At 40.5% G+C, this 23,874-nt stretch overlaps 1 protein-coding gene across 1 annotated transcript in view; it reads left to right on the top strand.

Moving 5' to 3' along the window:
* Positions 1-23,874, top strand: part of PPP1R1C (protein phosphatase 1 regulatory inhibitor subunit 1C) — a 45,115-nt gene that overhangs the window by 2,065 nt on the left and 19,176 nt on the right. Inside the window, 3 exon segments of the mRNA XM_054636736.2 lie at positions 573-633; positions 17,872-17,909; positions 19,706-19,766. Of these exon segments, the coding sequence (XP_054492711.2) occupies positions 573-633; positions 17,872-17,909; positions 19,706-19,766 (160 nt within the window).

Here is a 23,874-nt window from a genome sequence, read left to right as displayed (position 1 = left end):
ATCTGCTATATTGCAAATACTCTTTTTAAGGTCTTAAATACAGGAGTATTTTTAGAGAACTCTTACTGTAGTAACACCTCTGACAACAGTTTAGAAATATGAGTTCATTGGAAGGCATACCTGCAAAACACTTAAATGCACTTGCAAAGTATTATTAATTATTACTCGAGAGAGCTATGGCAGCACTAGATATTTGCACATACAAGCTCAGAAACTATGAAATCATCTCCCTGATGCAAAGCTAAATGTCAATATTTTAAGAAAGGACTTATATTTTTCAGCAATACATATCCAAAAAACTGAAGTCAAGATGATTACAAATCCTAAAGGTATTTTGGACAGCTCTCCCCATGCCTTTGGTCTCCCTGGACAAGCAGCAGCATGACCCTGATTGCTGTCAGACCAGACAAGCTGTCACTAAGACAGTGAAGTGCTGCTCTTCTTTAAATAGTTCCCTTTTTAACTTTGCCTGGTCTATACTCTGGAGGACACCAGACAGATTTTTTGCTTTGCCTTGTGTGTGTGGCAGCTGATGGGCCCTGCTGACTCCCCTTGGTTTCTGCCTGTTACAGATCAGGAAAAGAAGGCCGACGCCAGCATCACTCGTCATCATGAATGAACACATGCCCCCAGGTGAGTGCTAGCATACCTTCTAAACCACTGAGCTTGTATACACAGGACTGGCTGCAAACTGGTCTGATTAACTGCATGAGTTTAAAAATCCAGCATTAATTTTTTAGCTCTAAATATCAAACAATGGATCTTAGGACTGTTTGGAGTAAACCTCATGAACACAGGTAACTCCTGGCCTTCAGATAATGTCACTGATTTCACAATTCTATCCTCCATGTCAATCTTGGTTATATGTAGAAGGAGAATTAATATGACCCAGATCCAGTTCTTCCATCCATAAATATTTCCTTTCCATGGGTGGAGACCTTGGAGATCCATGAAGTCTGATCTCTGGAGATACCAGGCTGGATCCAGCGTGAATCCAACACAAGGAGTTGTTTCTACAAAACAGGTTCTCTTCTAGCTTCCTGATAAAACACATCATGTGTTTTTTTCATTATTCTTTTTCAACTGTAAATACATTATCTTCATCCAGGAGTGCCCACAGAAGATTCCCTGTGGGATGGGATGATTTGAGGTTGAGACATACTTTGTCATATAAATATGACTTCAGAAAGTTTCCTTAATAAGCTGTTTAGGGAGTGTTATAAACAAATCCACAAAAAGGAGAAAATCCTCAATACTTAATCCCTTGGAACACAGTGCCTACTTTATATCAAACTTTTCCTTTGTTGTGCTCTGCAACATTTTTTTTCCTGCCATAACTCTTAGTCACCTGAATCTTTTTTTAAAATCTTTTGGGAGAGTAGCTTTCTGTCCTGAATTTCAGTAGTTCAGCTCTCAAAAATGGTGCATGAAAGATCTGCTTTGAACTGACTTTCTTTACTTATATAAGATAATAATGGGATCTACACTGTCTATGTTGCTATGGACTTAATTTAAAGCAAATTCACCTTAACTCTTAATCTCTTCTGCAATTCCCTTTGTACACTTTGTACCGTCATATTTCCTTTTATAAACAGATACTTGGTACAATACCAAATCAAAACCAAACAAAGAATAAGAACTCTTTAATTTACAGGAAATTTTACTGTAAACAAAATGGTACATGTCTGTTATCACCTTTCCTGCAATGTTCATAATAAGTCTCTATATAAATCATTTTTATTATGAGTCAGGATTGCTGCAGGTTTCAGCCAACTTCCATATAAGCCCATGAGTTAGTATTTGTCTTCACTTACTTAGATTTGTTTATTTAGATATTATTTGCTCTTTCTAGATACTGGAAACTAATATTAATGAATTTATTATTTGGCTAAATTATAACCTTGTCCTGATTTAAAATGTTCCATAAAGCCAGATAAAAATTAAAACTTTAAAAGCAGCTCCCTTTTCCTGCCCTTCACCTCGAGGTTCATGGAGATTTCCATAGGGGGTCACTTGTTTAATATGGGCAAATGTTTTGGAGAGGGTGTGTGCAGGTAGCTCTGTAAGCCTGCTGAGTAAAAGGACAGTAAAGCCAGCTTGGAAAGCAGACAATAGGCTTGAAATGGATGTGCAAATACTAAATAAAGCCTTTGTGGTCTTCATCTTGCAAGGTGCTGTGCAGATTCTGAGATGGTTGTGTGCCTTCAAATTTCAGAGCCAGCTGGTCCTAGGGCCTCTTGACTCCTTGCTGATTAAACCCAAAAATGCTGATCAGTTACTGGATTTTGAATAGAATTCAGGGGGATGCTGAATAAAATAGTAAATTCATCACTGCAAATGGATGCTGTTAAAAAAAAAAGTAGGGGTGGTAACCTGATAATCCAACAAATTGCTTTAGAAGTGTGATTCCCTAGAACAGTGGGAAAACTGTGCAGTAGAGAATCCCAGCGATGCTGACAGAGCCAGCCTTTTTTGTTAGAGCTGGGCTAAACAAGAGTCCTGTCCCTTGAATTTTACCCACTGGAGTATTCCACTTCCTTCATTAGGAGCAAGGACCTAGTGAAGGATATGCTTCCAAGAGTCTGAAATGGACATCCTAATACAATCCTAAATAATTGGATGTCTGTACAAAGTTTACTCAAATTATCTAAACTTCTCATTTTTTGAAAACCAGAGACAGGCATACTCTAAGAATCAGACTTTTCTATAGCCTTCTGTTACAGCTGCTTCTGATTGCAGCTGGGAAAAAAAAAAATTGCATATTTGTGGTATTCTGGTGCTCTGGATGCACACCCATCTGGAAACCAGAAGGCAATAAAATGTGTTTGGACATTTAAGAATTTCATAATAAATTCAGCTTGAGTTCTTCTGTAAAAGATCTAAAAGTTGTTTTCTATTAAGTCTTTTCATCCATCCCTGATGCCTGTTGCAGCTTTGGTAGGGATATGTCTTCACCTACTTAGGTCAGGTTAATTGTGCTATAAAGTGAAGATGGAATATCTACTAAGCTAAGTCATTTTAAACCAATGACAGCTGCTCAAAAACTATAAGAAGAGTCTGCTTGACTTTCAAGGAGGCAGTGTTAGAGCACACTGAATGTTTTAAAGTCAGGTGATAAATGTGACTACAGGAGCTGATATGCAGCCTGTAGCATCATTGACTCTCACAGTCCCTCATGCTCACTCTGGTTGGCACCATGTTTAAGTGCAATCACAGTCAACAAAAGTGAGATTTGAATTGCAGCAGCAACAGTGATTGCAGTGGGCAAGATGAACTTGAGAAGCAGCAGAGCAATGAAGAAACACTTAACTCTACCTTCAGGTTCTATGTAAAGTGCTCTTAGATGGGTTGTGTCACATTTGAGCAGAGAAACTAGCACTAGCATACTGAGACTTGAGTTCTGAAGTCACTTCAATCTATTGTGCTTCAGTTGCCATCAGTGGAGCTGTATTTTCTGAGCATCTGATGTTCGATTTTGTAATAGCAAATCAGTTTACTTTTATTTGAAGTTATAAGACCCTTTTGCTATCTGTGAAGGTAAAGACAAGTATAAAGTGAGACAGCTGCACAAATGGGCAGCATCTCATCCTGTGAGGGTGGTGCACAGGTTACTGGGGTAACCCACTCACATCCTGCTATAGCCACAGTTTCTCTACACCTGCCTTTTTGAAAAGGAACATAAGTACATGCTTAATTTTAAAGACATATTTAACTACTACCTACACAAGTGTTTAATCCAAAAATTGTTAAAGCTCTCCTGCTTCCTTTTCCCCTTGCAATATCCTTGGAGTCAACAGAAACTGAGTATCACCATCACAAGCAGCCTTTTCTGTGTATGCACAACCTCCTGTCTCCATGCCCAGCATAGCAGAAAATATGGGAATATAAATTCTTATTAGCTGAAATAAACATCTGAGAATGCTTTAAAACAGCAGAATATCATAATGCAACAGCTCAAGAAAAAGCTGGTGGCAGAGTAGAGAACTGATGGCTGAGGGAATAAAGCACATCAGACCACAACCCAGGTTTAATGCCATTAGGGCTCCCTTTGATCAGAAAACAATGCCAGCATTCCTGCACAGACTGGCTTTGTCACAGAGCCAACACAACATCAAACAGTCTGGCTGGCAAGGGCTCTTCAGTTTATGTCAAAGTGTTCAGTCTTCTTGAAGCATTGGAATATGGGTAAACATGGATAAACTTCTGTGTATCTAAATTTTCTGTGTATTTGCTGTTTTCAACTCCCCTTTCTGCTTTGTTGCCTGTTTTGACATCCTTGCTTGTAATGTAAATGTTACTGTGTGTTTAGAAATACAGCTGCCTTTTTGGGCTTTGCAAGCCTCATTTCAAAGCAGTAAGGGTATATTATCACTGCAAAAGGAATATAAAGCATACCTTCCCAGTATAACACAGTACATCTGAGCTTCCTGAATGCTGGGAATCATAACTTGAAGAAAAGCAATCTGTACCTGTCTCTGAACAAGGAAGGTGCTCACAGCTTGTGTCTGGGCATTAGCAGTTTTGCTTTCTCATTCCTAGCTGATTTTTGGTTATCCAGAAAGGATCCATGCCTTTCAGCTTAGTGTCACTTCCCCAGAGCTCTGCTGAGATGCCTCATGGGCAGTCTCAGTATTTAGTGCAGCAGCAAACAACACTGCCAGGTGAGTGGTGGAGGAAAATCTGTCCTTACACCTTTGTCAATTCCATGACAAACCAAAGTAGTTGAGGTTTTATTGCTAAATTGGTTTTAGACACTCCTGGACTTTGCCTGCACAATAAATCTCATTACCACAGACAGATGTGCTTTTCTGCTGATGCAAACTGTACCAGCAGCACATTCTTGATGGGATTAATGTGAGTCACTTTGCCCAGCATTAAGGTTTGTGACTAATATTAGTTGGATCATGCTTCTAGGTGAGTGAATGTGCTTGGGTTTAGATCTAATGATCACTTTTTTTTTTCTTCCAAGACAAAATAAACTGAGCTCAAGAAAGATGTACTTAGTAGGAGGCAGGTGTTTCCGAGCATTGTCAAGCAGTTCTGCTCTACTTTCTTGGAGAAAAATCTCAGCAGAAAACTCTTGGTCTCAGAGTTCATGGAAACTGATATGTTTTTCAAGCTATTGAGATTCTGGTAGGACACACTGCTTACTTTGGTCCAAGAACTAGAGAGTGAGTAAGCCAAATAGCAGCTGTTTTCAATTGCAAATTTAGGCTTCTAATGTGGTGATAGAGCAATCAGAAAAGCAGTACATGAATAAAAACTGTCATTAGCTGCATTTTCTTTTTTTGGTCAAACCAGTTGGTCTTTCTATATGCTAAATGTATATGCCATTTAAGTATTCTGTCTCTTTTTATATCAGTCCAGGAGTCTGTGGAGGTATTTCAGTAAGCAATGAAAACATTTCTGTGCCCTGACAGCAGAGGGCTGGTACAGCCCAGTGTACATTACTGATGGCACCAGGATGTTCAGAGATTGGGCACACCTTGTCAAGGCAGTGAGGGCCTTCCTGTGCATTCAGCCTGTGCTGGAAGGGACTATCTGACACAGTCAAACAATGAAATATTTAAAGTAAACATTGTGTGAGACCTGACAGGTGATAGGGGCTCCAGAACAGAGATAAAAACGTCTGTGCTTGAAAATATCCTGCTGTTTGTAGGATGACGTGTGACTGCAAATGTTCAGTGGCAGACAGCATCCCTTTTTCTTACCTATATACACTATGCTCACATGCTTTTTTATTTGGATTACTCTGAATTTATTCTGCTGTTCAGACCCACAGAATTCCCTGGGACAAGGCACAGCAAAAGTTCCTCTCACATAAGCAGTGTGAATACAGACTCCATGAAATCTAAAAGGAAAGCTCAAGGACTTGAAAAAAAGAAAAAGAAAAAAGTGTCAAGAACCTGTGCTTGAGCTGTTCTTTATTCAGCCCAGAAGGAACAGCTCACAGGCTCCAGAAAGAAACAATGAATTTTAAAAAAGGATTTTTTCATCATTCATGAAAACGTTCCATTTCATGAAAATGCTCCATTTTCATGAGAGGATGAGGATTTTATATGTCACCATCACCACTTGTCAAAAGAGCTGTCATGCTCCCTGCAGTGCAGTAAGGACAGCAGGCTTGGACAGCAGACATCACTTGCTTGGGATGCAGTGAGCAGTGCTGTGCCTGGACTGAGGGTTATCACCAAAGCAGCCAGCTGGATTTTCACAATTTTTTGTGGTCCTGAGCACAGTAATTCACACATAAAAACATTCCCTGTGAATATTTTAGCAGTTGTGTAAACCATATAGTGTGAAACAGTGGGAAGCAAGTACTATTTCATATAGAGGCCAAATAGAATCTGGGCTGTCTTTTTAGTCAGTAAACAGTGAAGGGTCTGACAGCTACACAGGGACAGTCAAAACAAAAAGCTGCTGTGCATGTTCTGGTCAAAATTCACTTATTTTACTGATTTTTTCATGTTTATTTTTATCCATGCTTCCTTCATTTTCAGTGTTTACTGATTGACTGTACAGGTACATTTGACATGACCCATATGAACTAGGTTCTCCTAGTTGGCTGAAGTGAGTAAATTTAGTCAAAACAAGAATGAGCCATTCCCATCCACCAGGGCCTACTGTCCCTCTGTGAGATGGGGCATTCCAGGGTGCAAACACTGCCTGGGAAAGCTCTGGAGGGTGGAAACAGAGGTTGGATATTCAACCAGGACTCAGATTTGTGCCTACATCAGAGAAGTGGTGCAGCTGAGAGGGCATGAAGCTAAAACTCCAAAGCTTTACTTGCTCCCAGTATGGATGGAATTGCATTAATCCATTACTCTTGTTCCAGCCTTGAATATCCAAGAAATGAATTGAAATATTTTTTTATTTACCAGTGCAGCTAAACTCCTAATGTGTGCCGTGATTTCACTTGTTCCTCCTGCTCCCTGCCTCCCTTGGTTTTGTGTTGGAAGGGTCAATGTCCATGGAACTATCTGAGAGTGAATGTGGTATTTTTAGAGGCTGAACTTTGTACTCTTCATCTGTTTTCCTTGTTCCTTATACAAAAGCACCATAGAAACAGCCTTCTTCCCCCCCAGGAGATTATTTGCAAATTATTTTTAATATACATGGCTTCACATTACAGCTCTCCAGCTGCTTGATCACTCAGGGTCAGGGCTGATAAGCATTTGGAATGTTTACATTTGTTATCACCTCTGTGAGTACAGCACGACAGAGCCGTGCCCTGGGAGGGAATAGGCATGGGCAGGGCTGTCTGGCCTGTTGAGGAAGTCAGCTGGTCAGATTCTAACTTTGTTGCATTCATAAGGCTAAATATTTTGCTCTCTGTACAGAGGAGCTCTTCACAGATTTGCACTGTGCCAGATACTTACCTCATAGAGTTTGTTTTGCTGAGAATTCGGAATAGGTGGTGGGTTTTCTAGTTAAAAAATAAAGTGCCTAGGTGTAATTACTTCTTATAGTCAAAGTACTTAAGCTATATTAAATGCAACTACATGAGCATACAGTTTGGGGTGCTGATGGCATTTTAAAAAAAGACTTTGGATCAAAATATGTCTAGTTTAGCCTGTGGCAAAGATTCTGGGTTTTTTTTGGGGGGGAGGGGTATTTAATGGAAAAAAAATTCAGAGAATATTTGAAATTGAGTGTATGTAAACATTATAAGATAAAATTCATAAAATAAGAGTATCAAGATAGGTTTTTTTGAGATTATGTTTAAATCAAACTTCAATAATGTGCTAATATTGATATTTTCAATGTATTTTTTAGTTCACATCAGGTAATCAACTAAAATCCATTAATAGATGTTTCAGCCTTGCTGAGGCAAAAGAATACAACACAGGGTTTTTCTGACCTCTGCTATTTAGTACTTAATGCAGCCCTCATTTACCATGGTGACGTGTGCGGAATAAATAGATAATGCAGATAGATGAGAGAGAATCCAGCTTTTAGCACTAACCTCATTATGTTCAGAATATTGGGAAGGGGTTGCACTTAAAGCATCAATCAAGGTAGCCCATTTATTGAGCTTTTAGAGACAGAATTTAACTCTTTATACGGTGTAACTGAAGCTAAAACTTCACTTCAAAATACATCAAAAGTGGGAATTTAATGAATCTGGACCTAAAGCTAGCAGAGACTAAACAAATGGAACTTATCAGTCCTGGAAGGCTTTGCCAACTGCAGAAGGCTGCAGAAACTCAGTGAGAGTGCAGGGAGCTGCAGAGCTTAGCTTTGCTTTCCTGGGGGCCTGAGCTGCCTGTGTCATCAGCTGGTGGAAACAAGATCTGATGGACCAGTCCAGTCTCTTTTTACAGTAACGAAAGCAGTTCTGGGGTAGAATTAAGCTTTATGTCTATTGAAAGGACCTCTGTTTTCTCCTTCTCCCCTTCAAAACTTCTGATTTCTGTGTCTGTATCTAAAATCACTTCTGATTTTTTTCTCAAATGTCTTTACTGGAGGACCAAGAGACTATCAGAGTAGCAGAATGAAGCACAGTGACCTGCTCCTTCTTTGTTCATGTCTTCGATGGGATACCCAGCATGCAGGTGTCCCACAGAGGATTGATGTCTTGGTATTATTCATCTTATGGAACCAAACTGCACCAACAGAGCCAGCAGTGTTAAGCAGACGAAGGTGCATTGTAAGGTTGTGGTTTTTGCCTGGGGCCAAGTCCCTCATTCTGATAAGACAAGCAAAGTCACACAGAAAATGAATGTGAGCAAGGCAGAGTGAAAGTTCAGGACAGCAGTGAGCTCTATTGCACCCTACAATCTGGCTTATCCTGGGTCCTGGACACCCCATAACCTTCACATTCCTGCACTGGGCCTGCACCACTCAGTGACATGGAGGGATAGCATTCCCTTCAAGTCTTGCTGGAGTTCCTGCCAGAGCTGTTCTCAGGTGGTGGTAGAAAGCAAAGATTTGGATGAGCCTGTTCTGCTCTTTCCTTGGCCACCTCCAGAGTAACTTCTCTGGCATCAGCTGAAGCCCTTGTTCTGCCTTTTCCCCTTTTTGTTAGGATCTGCAGGACAGCTGAACAGTCAGGGAGCCATTTATCCTAAAAGCCAGGTTGGTTTGAGAGCAACACCTTTGTATTACTAAGTGCTAGTTTGTAGGGGGAGGAGAGGAATGGGGGTAGGGGAGAAGAGTTTTTCCTTTGAAGAGTTGTGACCAGGAAGATTTTGATCCTAACCAATATTAAGTTTTTACTGTCTGTTTTTTCTCTTTTTGAGATACATTAGAAAGCAAGCAGGCTGTTATTGTTAAGAGGTGTGCTTTCAAGCCCCCTGAAATGCTGGTGTGGGACTCAGGCTTTAATGTGTGCAGCATATCCCATAGGAGCATGAGGCTCCTTCCAAAGGAATCACAGCAAGGTGTTTCTGACTGTGACAGTACAGATGGAGATGTATAAAACAGAAACCACTGTCCCCTCTGTCTCTGGTATGTATTAAGGCTAGTAGAAATTCTGAAAAATGCCTCTGGAAACTACAGCTGACTTATTCTGAGCTAACAATGATTGCCCTGGGCAGTTCCAGCTCACCTAGTTGTGCTTAAGGCAAGAATGAGATTATGGAACCTGGCTTTGCTGATTCTTTGAAGGCCTGGAAAACCCAGCAATGGCTTTACAAAACTGATATTTGCACCTTTTATTTTTAATAAAAAAAAGGTCCTAAACCCCAAGAAGAGCTATTAATAGTAGCTGACTTGATTCCCATGTAAGATGATACATGTATGGGATGAACTCTCTGCATGTGCATTCTAACCACAAGCAAGCCACAAGCAGTTGGCCAGCACTAGCTTTACAAAGCATTCTTACTGAAATCCTGGAGGTATTATTCCAAAAGGAAGGAAATTGCTAAGACAGCAATAATAATCACTGGCTAAGGAAAAATTTTATTGTTTTGTAGGTTTTCTTCTCCCATGGCAAATGCCACTTTCCAGAATGTACAAACACCTTCAGATAGGATACATTTTAAATGGTTTTATGAGCTATAGCATGGTAAGAAATGTTTGGCTGGGGTTTCTTTGGTTTTGGCTGCTGCTGGTTTTTATTTTAGAGCTTAGAATATTCCTACAGCTCCCAGCCAAGAAAGGAACCACTCACAGTGATGGCATTTGCAGCTGTAACACTGCTACAAAGACCGCGATGGGTAGGTCACTTCTGAGCCATTTTCCATCACAACTGATTCCTGCACATCAAGTTATTAGAAAATGGTTTAAAACTTTATCCTGGGATTTGCTAGCACTATATTTCTGATAATAATGAATTTTACTTCATGATCTTTGCCTCAGTATTGTATTTAGATCAGCCTCTTCAGTCATTTGAGCACAGACTGAAGCTAAAGCAAGCCAGCAGATGGAAAGCAGCACTTTACTAACACTGTGCAGTGTTACTGATGGACTCACAGCCCTGGGCAGGTGTCTGCTCAAGGTACTTCCTTCTGTATTTGAAAGTAATTCATGACATTGTTAAGTCTTTTTACAAACTAGTAACATTTTTATGACTTCATCAAGGTACAAAAATAATTGCAAGTTGCTTGAGAAGTTTTTTGAGTGTGAGCATTAGGTACATTTGGTTAAACAGTAGCAATCATTAACAAGAAATTTAGCAATCTGGCAGTTTGTTTTACTTGGGGCACTCATGGCAGACTCATGTTTCTGCTCTTTGAACCTGTTTCTCTGAGTATTTGCTAGCATCTTCTCGACAGCTCTGGCCTTCTAACCTCTCCAAAGCCTTTCTTATCTCCACTACTCTCCTATTTCCTTTAAGTGAGTCTTGTCTCCCACTGCCAGTGGAGGTGGACTGCCCTTGGTCCTTACAGCAAAGATGCAATCTTTATTGATGTCTGTCCTGTCAGAATAGCCCCTATGCCAATGTAACCCCACAATGAGGTGAGTTCTCCTTCTACACAGCTGGACAACTTTGAGACAACATTTTGTGATTTAGGTCTACTTTGCAGTCTTTTATTTGTCCTTTGCCTCTTTCTGTATGTCTGTGAAAGTCTAATTTTCTAAGGTTTCCTTGTGGTTTAGTTTGGCCTTCCAGCACTGCTTGGGGCACCCAGAAATGATGGCTGTCCAGTTCCCTTCTGGTTCATGCCAGAAAATATGTATCATCCTGATTTACATTTGTTTGCTGCAAGAATAAGGGATTTTTTTCTAATGTGTGTTTCAATCTAAATGGGAGATTTTAATCATTCTAAGTAGCTGTGCATAAAAGGGTCACATGTGGACCATCATGTATCTTTTAAGTCTTACTTAATACTCATTTTGAGACCTGAGTTTACCAACAGCTTTCCTGATAGACCAAGGATTTTAAATTTCACATCAGTAATCTCAGCAGTTTTCTTCAGTTTGTCTCATTTATTTTTACTTATTTGAATGTATTAACCTGGCCCTTCAACAGTGTAGTGAATATTGAGATGACTCTTACTACTTAGTTTAGAAAATGAGCAAGAGTTTTGACTTGGAGGCAGTTTATGTACAGCTGAAGTTCCTTCCCAGTTGCACTAATCCTAGAACTATTTAGTAAATGAGAAAGTATTTTGCCTTTTCTCTTTTCTTTTTTTTACCAATTCATGCTATATATGTAAGATAAAGCACTGACTTTTAAGTTGATGGCAAAACTTGCTGTTGCTTATGAGCTAATAAAGTCAGTGACAAAATTATTTTCTTTCACTTCCCTCCAACATTCCCCTTTGCCCAGTTTGCTTTGCTGGTGCAGGATTTGCACTGAGCATGTGCTGAACTCCCATGGGACTCATTGTGCCTGTAACACCCCTCAGCTCTCCTTGCCACCCACAGAAGCAGGCACTGATGAACTCCTCTTTGCCAAGGCTCAGGCCATGGCAGACACCCCAGATTTCTGATTGAGCTCAGCTCTGTCCTGCTGCAAACAGAAACACTTTGCTGTTAAATAAGCGGTTACTCTTTGTGATCAGTAAATTTTAGGGAGCTTCAAAGCAGTGTGGAGGCACCCCCTGATCCAGAGCTCCTGCCCTCAGTGACCCCCTGTGGTCCTGCCAGAGGCTCCTCCCAGCTCTGATGCCAGGAATCCACACTGGTCAGCTGCAAACTGCATGAAAACTTTGGCTCAGAGTCACTCCTGGAAATTTAGTCAGAGAATTTTGTTTGGTCAAGAAAATGTCTCATCTGAGAGATCAAAAGAAAAAAATAAAGTACTGACCTCCTCCTGGTTAATCTTATTTAGTCAGTCATTCTTTGGAAGCTGTCTCCATTTCCTTCACCAAAGAGGAGTTTGTGCTGCTTAGAAAGCAACTAGAAGAAAATATCTTCAAGCATTGTTTATATTGTGAATTAAAGCAAATCTTTACATTAGTTGGCCAAACAGAATGTTTATTTCATGCCTGTTTCTCCCTGGGTTGATTATCTCTCTGGGAAGACCTGCCAGCTCTGGAATTGTCCCCATATCCAGGACTTCACATCAGGAGCTCTGCTCCCAGTGCCTTGCTCACCTGACCCTCTCTCATGGAGCAGGACAGGGCCTATTGTGTTTCAGAAAAAGAAGATTCTGCATGGAACTATTCTTTTCATGACAGCTTTTCCCACAAAACCTGTTTTATGTCCAGTCAATCAAAGCCAGGACAGTATCAGAATAAAGCCTTAACAGAGCTGGCAGCAACTGGAAGGCCACAATGTCAGGCAGATATGCAACACCAAGACAAGAGGCAGAAAAGTAAGTCCATTTTTAAGAAGGGAGAAAATAAGCAAATTTTAATTCTCTTTCAAAATATATTTTGAGAAGCTATATTTGATTTATGGTACGTGTTTAGAATTTATCTTATATTAATATTTATCATGTATTTTAGGGAGGGAGAATGAAAAATTTGGAACAAAAATGCTTAGGAGAAGGATGACTTTTGTGCTTGTTGAAATAATTCATGACTGCTCTGTGGTAAGGCTGCAGACCTTATTCATCACTCTTGTATTCTAGTTTCATGCCAGTGAAATGAGACTGATTTCCATGAGTCTGGCATGAAGCTGGAATAACAAGGTGGTGAATCAGGCAGTATAATTCCTTTCTGAGAATCATGTGATGCAAACAAATACATTCAGATTCACATTTGAGGTTTGTAATGTCTCCAGCTTCTTCCAAAATAGATTATGTTTACCAGAATGCAAGTTTTAAAGAAATTTTGATCTGTGAAGCTTGTGAAAGGTGGTTTTATTTCATATTCTTATGGCTGTGCAGCTTAAAGTTGGTTCTTAGATTCTGTATGATCAGAGATGTTTGGATCAGATGCTGCTGTGTGCATCAGGAGGAAACAATGATTGTTCTTTTCATTTAGTGGCTGACTTTGAGCACCATGAGGAAGGATTTGGTCTAACAAAGGAGATTGCTGCCCCTACTCTCAGTACTAGTAATGGCTACTTGAATATTGAAGGTGGAAAATGCAAGGTTGTTTAGAAAACTGATTTACCTGGGAAAAAAAAATTAAATGCCCAAAGAGCAGATTCATTTGGCCTGCAGTATTTTAATGAAGCACAAAGGGCTGGTTACAGACAGGAGCTAGCTGGGAAAAGCTGTGCTATGATCTCTGGGACAGAGGGACAAGAGGTCCCTTGGTGACAGCACTGCCAGCACAGTGTGGGACCTTCCCCAAGCTACACAGCTGAGCTGCAAGCTCCTGACAGGGCAGATAGGCAGGCAAATGCCTCTGTGTATGGCAAATTCCTCTCTGCCCTATGTTTTCATTAATGCTTGCTATACAAATCTGGTTATTAGTGCTCCCTGAAGGGGCAGGCAGTCATTTGGATGCTGATGGGTGAGTGGATGCAGCAGCAGCAGCAGCAGCAGCTCTCTCCTGTCAGCATTGAGCGAGGAGGGGAGCAGAGCTCCAGCCCCGCCTGCCCCAGCAGCTGCACTCGGGAGCTAATGAGCTGCTCTGCAGTGGGAATATTGTCAGAAACACATACTCACTCCAGGAGGGCTTCCCAGGATATGTCTTTGTAATTAAATGTAATGACATCTAAACCTGTAGTCAAGTTCTTGCTGATAAACACTGGCAAATAAAAGCCAGCAAGTGAAAATCAAACAATTAGCTATGTAAGCAGTTGTAGGTCTTTCCTGAATTTTTTCCTTTTCCTACCTCAGTGGTTTAGTAAAAAGTGACGAGAAGCTACCTGATGTGGCAATATGTAGTTAGGAGTCTGGCAAAAAGAAAACATTAAATACTGTTTGATCTTGTTATGTCTTCTAGAAGAAAGGAAAAGTGGTTGTGATAGCAGAAAAAACAAGTATTATGTTGGTCAATTTCTAAATCAGAATTCAGAGAGCTTGTTTTACAAATACCAATGACTGATACAGATTGTGGTGGTCAAACACCAGTGAGGTAAAGTGAAAGATCAAAAAATATTTATTTTCTTTTACTGATGGAAAAATTGAAATGTGAAAGGACTGAAAGATAATTTTTAGAAAATTTCATCTTTTTCTTCATCTTTTCTAAGTGGCAGCAGAATGAAGGATTATTTTCTGGTTTTAGTTTCTAAAATTGCCTGAGTCCAAATCTATCAGCCCTCTGTGATTTTTATCTGCTCAGCTATGTTTTCCCAAGGAAAATTCCAAACTTTCTACAAGAAGCTTTCTCCAACAATTATACCAGCTTCTTACTGAGTTTCTTTTGTGTAAAAACTAGCCCCTCTGACCTGTTCTGTTTCTCCAGTGCCTGACTGAAACCCCCCAGAAAAGGCTTTTATTGGCTCTTGCTGAGGGGAAAGCAAGCAGGGTACTTAGCTGGATGAGATAAGCCTTTGCTGGATGAGACCTCTGCAGAGCCCATGGGTGACATCAGAGGGCAGCTCCTTTAAAACAGGTCACCTCTCACCCTGCCTGGCTGCTCTGAGTGCATTAACATTGTCCAGGGGGAGAAGCAAGGCAGGTGAATTTTGATCTCACTCTAAAAGGACCACAAAGCTTCCCCCAGCACAGACACGATGTTTGCACAGCAGGGCAGGTCCGTGGAGGGAGGGATCTGCACCACCAAGCAGATTCCATTCCAGCTGCAATCAGCCTCCTTCCTCTGGGCTCTTCTCTGACTTCAGATGAGGGCACCTCTGGGGGAGCTCAGCTCTTAGATCAGCTGGGCTGGGGGATGTGCCATGTCAGGCTGCTGTAAAAACATGCTTTCATTAACTAATTTAAACTGTGCTATAAGGTAACTTTAGAAAGCATTAGAAGTTACACTGGAAAATGCCTCTTTGTCCAAGGAAGACCGTTCACGCAATTATTAATGTAATCTTTCAGTCAGACCAAGATGCCTCCAAGTTTATGGCCAGGCAGAGAACTCCTGACTGAGCACCAGCCCACACTGCACTCCAGCTCCACTCTCTGTCACCCCTAAATTTCCCCTTTTACTGTTGGTACAATGTCCCCATCTCTTAGCACTACTTCAGTTACTCACAAGATCTTCTATCTTCATTCCATGTTCCCCTTGCCTTTCTTCTCCTCCTCGTCCTCTCTACATAGAGGCTTTGTTTGTTTTATCCTCTCTGCCTCAGTCTATGGCATTCTGGGATTTAGGCTTCCCTTGTTCCCATTCCTTGTCACCTCTCCTTAAAAATCTATATTCTTGATTGAGTCTTATCCATCAAAATACCTGTCAAAAATTAGCATGTGATCCTCCTTCTGTCCTCAAAAAGAAACTCATGTCAGAATGTATCCTTGCCCAAACTTCATCTCCAGCCAGCTGTACCTTTCCCTTCATCTCACAACTCACCTGAAACACTTTATGGTTCCTGCCTGCAGTTTGTATCTTTCAGTCCCACAGGTTACTTTCCAGTTTCTGTTTACTGATTTGGAAAATTGTTTGTTTATGTGATTTTACAGGTTGTTCTTAAAAGTCCACATTGTCTGATGCTTCCCATTGGCACTATTTGCTGTGTGGATATGAATGGTTTCTGTAACTCCATACAGACGAGTCCTTATTCCCAAAGTTGCCTGTCATATAAAGGCTGCTGGGTGAAGGGAAAGGCTGTAAATGTGGCAGTTCTGACAATTTTAATGTCACATCACTCAGAACACCAAAGGTGTGAGCCCAAAGGGTTGGAGCTGTGCACATTCTCAGGATCAAGACCTGAAACATAACAAAGCTACTGATGTCAGTTTTTGTTCCTTATGCAAGCATCAGCTTGGGTTCACAAAATATATTTTTAATCTGGGCAAATTTAGATTTTCAGGAAGGAATGGGACATAAATTACTCTTCATTGTTCTTTGCTGAAAGTCCCTGATTTATTCAAATTTCAGCATTTAAGCTGAATCCAGTATCCTGAATTATAAAAAAAGTCTAATGTTGACTAATTGATGTGTTGATATGCAACCAATAAGAAAGGCTTCAAGCACATAAATAATCATCCATTTAACCAGCCTGGCTTCATACCCCAAAGTGTTTTATGGGCTGGAATACACACTTCTATACTGAAATAGACATTGCTATACTTATTTGCAGGTAGGGAAGTCCAGGAGGAGATCAGTGACCTTGCTAAAGTTCACGCAAATGTCAATGGCAGGAAACTCCTGATTGTCTTGTCTAATTCTGTATCTGTGGGATCATGCTTTAGTAATCAGGCCTGTTTTCAACTACACTTTTTAACCCTGAGTATGAGTGATTTGAATATCTTTCAGAAAGAGATAATGGGAAATACTTATATTGAAAAATCTGGTAAATCAATTAATGTTTGCAAGATGCACAAAGACAATGGTAAAGAATGCAATAGAAAATGTGATTGATCCAGCTGCATGGACTGGCTTGTCCCCTCATACACAGCACACCCCAAGAGGCCAATATCTAGAGAATAAGACAGATGAAATGATATTGCCTAGGCCTAATTCTTTGCTCAGACCAGTGGTTACAGGTCTGTCCCACCTCAGTGAAAATTACACAGATATCTGCCAGTGGAAAATTTTAGAAGGCCCATTGCAACAGTGAGAGATTGATGTCTATGTTTTTAATGACATTTTTAATGACATTTTATTTTAGGACTCCAGACTACTGTGTACCAAATATCCTGCATGATCTTTGCCAAATATTTGCGAAATCATCAGCAGAAGACAGATACTTTCTGGCCATTAACCACATGAAGACAACAGCAGCAAAATAATTTAGCTCATACAAAAACTGGTTACATGCCATGGTTAGGAAGAACCTTGAGCCTCCTCTGTGTCATACAATCTTAGCTGTTCATACAGATTCTCACAGGCACTTATTTTTAATAGAAGTCTCAAGTTCTGCCAATTCTTCCATACATATAGTCTAAAGCAAATTAAGGCAACAAAAGTAAAATGTTTCAGGAAAAGTTTCAGTCTGGTAATGTCATAAATTTTTTAAGGTGAAAGACCACTCTTTGTTAAGCTTTGTTTTGTTAATTTTACATATTACTGCAAGGCACTTTTCAGTACCAGCATTAGTATATTGATAACTTATCTGAGGTGAGGTTCTTGTTATTATTTGAGTGCAGTAGAACCCTTTGTGAGTTTGCTTCACACCATTTGCCAACCGTAGAAGAAAGCTCAGTCCCTGGGCAAAGCAGCCTGCACCCTGACAGCCCCAGTTGCAGAGCCCTGCTGCCAGCCAGGACAAAGGACCTGCTGCTGAAGGAACTCCATTGCTCACTGTTATTCACAGACAAAAATGGGAGTTAAGTGCTTCACATGCAGTGCTTATGTCTAAATGCTAATCAGGGCCTCTGGCTTTCTGAGACACACAAATGAGAAGGAAAAGCTGTAAATTAGAAGGTCAATTTCTTATTTACAGCAGTGCTGTAGGTTCATGGCAGAGTTACAAATGTTAGCCCTGAAAAACGCTTCTGTACTAACTTTTCTCTTTTCGTGTGTTTTTCTCTAGAAAAAGACGAGAAGAGAACAAACATCTCACAGGCAGAGGTAAGTGATTTTACTTTGTTTTAAACATACTTATGGCTAAAATAGTTCTATTGATAAAAACTCTTGGAAACTCACTGGTTCATCCCAATGGATACTTTTATTTACATTGTCACGCCTCCTGCAGTAACACATAATTTTCAAAGCAGGGCTGTGTAAAGCTGTATTGTGTGTTCTGCCAGCTCCCTGTACAGGGATCTGGTAGAGGCAAGCTTCCCCTCTCCTTGCTGCCATGCCCTGTCAAAGCACAGCACAGCCAAGGCGGCCCTGCCAGCTCACCCCACCCAAGCGTTGCTGTGGATCTGCAGCTCAGTGCTGGGCACAAACACCTCTCCACTCTCTCCATCACTTGTCATGCCTACAGCAGGCAGTGCAGTCATGTTGTCTGCACAACAGTTGAAAGCTGGCTCCTCTGATCTCATTTTCTAACCTCCCCTTGCATGGTTCCTCCAATTCCCTGATCTCTTTCTCCTTCACCCACTGCTCAGAGCAGCGGGCAGCACCTTAAATAGCAGCAGGAGGTATTGATTGGTTCAAATTTGAACTCCAATACAAACATATAAAGATTTACTGGCATGAGGTTCACCAAGCTATCCCATAGTGTTTATAAATAGCTTTCTCTTTCCAAAGAAGAAAATATTTTATTTATAAATGTTATCATTCTATCCACTGTGATAAGCTAAGTTAATAGGATTAGCCCTACTTGTGTGAAACGTGTCTCAAATGTTCCATGGAGAAATAGATCTGATTAAAATTCATGGTGTATATATTAGGCATTTTTAGCAAATGTTTGGGCTAAGGCAACAACATTGCTACAACTAGAAATTGATAAAATGAGGAGGGGAAAATGCTTGGTTACACACAATTTTTCCTTAACCTTTTGGTTAGGAGTGTAATGTGGTGCTTATGTCTTCCAAAGCTAGCTGAGGGTGTACTGTATGAGGTTTTCTTGTCCTTTTTATGTAGACATAATGCATGCTGGTATAATATTGACACCAATTTAGCTGCTTTCAATTTGCAAAAGCTGCTCTGCTTTAGCACTGAATATACTCCAGTTAGTTTTTGCTACCTAAACACTGATATAATGTAGTAATACTATTATTACTCTATGTGTATTGGTATAATATAATAATACTATTATTACTTTATGTGAATTTTACTTCCATTATTTTGGAATAATTTATCTTTTGTGCATAGATGTGATTTTGGGGCCACAAAGAGTAACTAAATACAACACTCAAATGAGGCTCAGTTAAATGCTGAGTGATTGGCTGCTGAAATTATTATCTTGAGTTTAATAGAACACATTGAAAAGGTACAGGGGAAGGGATTTTCCACTAATTTATATTAAAATGTATATAGTAACATTTCAGTAGTATCTTACACATGCACATAATCACTGATTACACTGTAATTGAAATGTTGGCTAATGTAAACCTTGCAACTATTTTAATATACATAGACATTCATTTGCATTATGAGAATCAATTGCACAGGCTGTTAAAAGCACAGGCTATCCTAATTTTATGTTTAACAATGTTTGTATAGAGTGAAGAGTAATTTTCAGTAGTATTGGGTCTGTTTTACCTGGGAGTCATAAATGGAGCTGTCCATTAAACATATGTTTTTGTCTTATTTATCCTGTATACATGGCAGCCCGGGAGCTGCATTCAGTTGTACACGGAATGTTTTCCTCAGAGGCTCTGTGGTGGGCACCCAGGTGGGTGCCCAGGGAGCTGCCAGGAGCAGAAAGCTCTGTCTGTGCCGTGTCTCACTGCCCTCTCTGTCTGTCCCTGCAGTCGCAGAGTGCCTCTCCCAAGCAGAGGAAGCAGAGCGTCTTCACCCCTCCTGCCCTCAAAGGTACTGTCAGCTCCTGCCCAGCCCTGCCCTGCCTCGGGGGCTCCTCTGGTGGGGGGACAGCGGGACCAGAGCAGTGCCACAGGGCCCTGCCCGACCAGCACTGCCCTCACACTCTGCTCTCACTGCCCACCTGCCCGGGGCTGACCATCCCTCCATCCTCAGCACTGAATCTTGCTGCAGTTGCAAATTTATTTGTTGGGGGAAAAAAAAGTTTTTGTGGTTTGATTAGTTAGCTAGAACAGATAATTCAATGCCTAGCTATGAACAGAGCTTCTTGAATATGTAAATTCTATTGGTGCCAAACAGTTCTCTGTTTCTTATTTGAAACCACTCCCCCATATTCTGCCTCTCATTTCCAGGCAGCTGTGAAAAGGAGAACAACCGAAACCGTGGTCTGGGTATGTGACAGTAGGGTGTGTGAAGACTTTCTTGGAAAATAAGTAAAAATTAGTAGTCTTGATAAAAGTTTTGAGGGATAACATGCTTTTTAGGAATATGTTCAAGAGCAGCAGGAATATCACCTGGAATCAAAATAGCTACATTTAGGCCTTGCTTCTTATGTAGTTCTGAACAGAATTTGACTTGATGGTGATTCACCAGCCCTTCTGACTGACACTTGTCAGAGCTGGATTATTATCAGACTGCAGTCTAAAGGCCATCCTGCCAGGTCTCTTGATAGATAATGAATATGTAAATTTCCATTTGTCTGCTTAACACAGTTTATTACCTGGGATATCTGATTAGTTGTGTGAAATACTGCTGCTGTCATGAGGCAATCTACCATATCAGCCAGTTCTATGCATCTCATTCTGTAGCTGCAGTTCTCTAGTACTTGTCCTCAAATAAAATATCACCCATCTGCCACACAAGACTCTGTTTGCCAAAATAGGCTCAAGTCCGTGTGCTGGATATTAGAAATAATCTTATGACATCCAATTTCAATGTTTTTTCTGGAAGGAAAATGCTTTGCATGGATAGCAATACCTATTGATCTCACTGCTGCATTATTTTGCTGTACAAGCCTAAACTAAATACTGTGCAAATGAAGTGCAGTGTAAAACAGGTCCTCATGGCTCCTCTCAAGAACTGCATGCCTTAGCATCCCTGGAAGTGTCCAAGGCCAGGCTGGTTGGGCCTCTGGGAAACCTGGTCTAGTGGGCAGTGGCCCTGTCCATGGAACAGGGGCTAGAATGAGGTGATCTGTATTGTCTTTTCCAACCCAAACCATTCTATGAGTCTGTGATTCTATTCTTTGGTATTTAGGGGGGCATATTTTTTCCTTCTGCCATTGCACTTATTAAACTAAAACTCAACATTATTATCTGTCTAAGACAATCCCCAAATATTTCAGTTTTATAATTACAAATGCTTCCTCTAGCTCCAGGCTGGGCTGTGGCTGCTGCAGCAAGCTGTAGCAAACCTGGTGCAACAGGCAGGTTCTTATTACTGTATATCTCTGTGTACTTTGGCTCCTGCTTTTATTTTCCTAAACAAAAACACACCAGAGTTCCTACAGACAGAGCAAATAGCTGACTCATCTCAGAGCATTGCTCTTTTTACTGGAATACAATGTGCTGGAAAAATCAATGTGAGAGCTATTGATTGAAGTAGTAATCTGGAGAGGGACTCAGCCAGCCAACCAGATAACAGCTGGGCATGGTGTACTTCTTAGTGTTATATTACCAAACCTAATGGATATCAAAGAGGTTTTCCATTTTGCTTTCATAGATATTTCTTTCCTAACACGCCTCACTAGTGTTGAATTCCATGTTGAATTCCATGCTGGTATGTAGCATGCAATGTTGCAAAAGTCAGTGTCTGAAGATTGCATCAAATGAATCCATTCTATTTTCTGTATGTTGTGATTCAGCTCTTGTCTTTTCATCGTTTTTTTCTGTGTTAAGCAGCAATCTTAACTGAGCATTCATCACCTATAGTTCCCCTCTTTGTGTCAGTTTTTCTTCTGTTACTCATGTGCTTTTATGCCTTAACTTAAAATTTTCTCATCCTTTAAGGTCTTCTTCAAGTGTGAAGGTTGGCTTGAACCTCCCTATGAAAAATACCATAAAAACAACCACAGGAATGTTTTTCAATTTGAATAGTCACCACTTTTGCCTTGGGCAATCTTTTCCAGTCAGTTCTCAATGTGTAAGGCTTTTTTTTCCTATTTACTAATCCGCTTCTTGTTCGTCTTTTGTATGACAAAACCAAGAAGAATCCTTTGATCCTTTTCCAAAGTAGATGTCCAGTTGTTTTAGCACAAAGGTCCATCCATCTATCAAAGCACAGACAGCATCCTTAGAGCTGTCTTCATCATTCTGCTTGGTGGGCTAGAGGAGCCCCTGGAAGTCTTACTGGAGGCTCATTTTTTACCCTCACGCTTGCCAGAGAAGTCTAAAATGGGATGTTAACCCTTCCAAATAGAGAGGGACCAAGTGAAAGCATCTTAGACTGCCAAGGCAGAAGTGCAGGATTGCACCCGCCCCAGGCGAAGGTGCTTCCTTGGTGTCTCATTACCCCTTGAAAATCAGAAGAGCACATTTGAGTCTCAGAGCTGCAGCTTTCCATGCCAGGGCGTGCTTCGTGCTCAGGCAGGTTTCCTTTCACCCAGGTAGTCATGTTTGTTCTGGTAGCTCAGCTCATCCTTGGAAGGAAATGCAGACGGCAGTGGCAGGAAGCAAGGTTTACAAAGACTGACAGAAGACAGCCAGAGCTGTTCCCAAACCTGCATTGCTCCCTAGAGGTCCCAAATCCCACATTATCTCCCAGCTATTGCTATTAATACTAGTGGCTATTTAAACACCATCAAGGTCTCCCCCTGTGAAGGAAGTGCACGTTCCCAAGTGATTTGAGGATTTCATTAGCAGTGAGTCTACTACCTGGATGTGCTAGAGGGCAGGGAAATAGGAAAACTTCACTCATCTTAGTTCACTCAGCAAGAGGCTGTTTAGATCAGATCAAGATCCTGCTAATTTCAGCAGGCTTTAAAGAAAGTTACTGTAGCTGTCTGTGTTCACTGGACCACCTTTGCAATGAGGAGACATCAAATCATAATTAAAGTCATTCCCCACACAAGTAAGAGATACATTTTACTGTTTTCCCTCTCAGCCTTTTGGGAAATAAATGCTTTAAATTCCCCTCCTAATGTATTTTTCTTTGCATAAAAACAAAGGTCTTTTCCTGAGCTAGGCCCCAGCTCCAAGATTTGAAATGGGATTAAATCAGAGCTGTTATAAATCTAAGGAACATTCAAAGACATTATTTTGGTTTGAGTCATTAAAACAACCAGAACTCACTGGCTTTTCCCAAAGTGTTCAGACCCAGGGATTTGATACATGCATAATTCTAGTATTTACAATGATGGTTGATATTAAATGAGCTCTTTCTAGCTTCTGCCATGAATTTCAGATGCTCTGCTTGTTTAGTGTCTGCTTGTTCTTCTCTCCAAAGGAAACAACATGCAGAATAAATGATTAAAATCATGATGTCCCTCCTGAAATATGTAATTTATTAGAAGCAATTAGTACAGTGTGTGGCCCTCATCCAAATTTGTAACCCCTTAGGCCAGCCTGACAATGTCTGATGCATCTCATTACTTTGTGACTGAAGGTTAACACGAACATGGGTAGAGTCTGGAGACATTCAAGATTATTGTTAGTATGGTAAGCACTGAGTTTGGAGCCCATGAGAATCATTGTGGAACAAAAATCTCAGCCTAAATTTACTTCAAGTGGCACAGGAATGAAGTTTCTAAGATTTTAGCAGTCACTACAAAAACTTGTATCAATTTACAGGCTACCTTTTTACATGGCAAACTCTGCAAAGAGCTTCTCGTGTTAACTAAACACAGCAGTGTAAGAACATTCCCACTATTCTAGAAAGAAAAATACCATGTCTTTTTTTGCTTCTGCTTCATACATGGGTTTAAATTTAATTTTTAGGAAATTAATGTTAGCCTTAACATCAGCATCTTGCACAGTCTTCTAAACATCAAGGCCAGGCTCACAAATTGAGCTGGTGCCCAGTCAAACTTTTCTTCTGTGGGTGAGTCACTTTGTCTCAGCCTATTACATTTTTCCAATCTCTCCAATGATGATCCTTTTTCAAA

Source organism: Agelaius phoeniceus, chromosome 7 (genome assembly GCF_051311805.1).
Source record: "Agelaius phoeniceus isolate bAgePho1 chromosome 7, bAgePho1.hap1, whole genome shotgun sequence".
Lineage (NCBI taxonomy): Eukaryota > Metazoa > Chordata > Aves > Passeriformes > Icteridae > Agelaius > Agelaius phoeniceus.
This window is presented reverse-complemented; position numbering and strand designations above follow the sequence as displayed.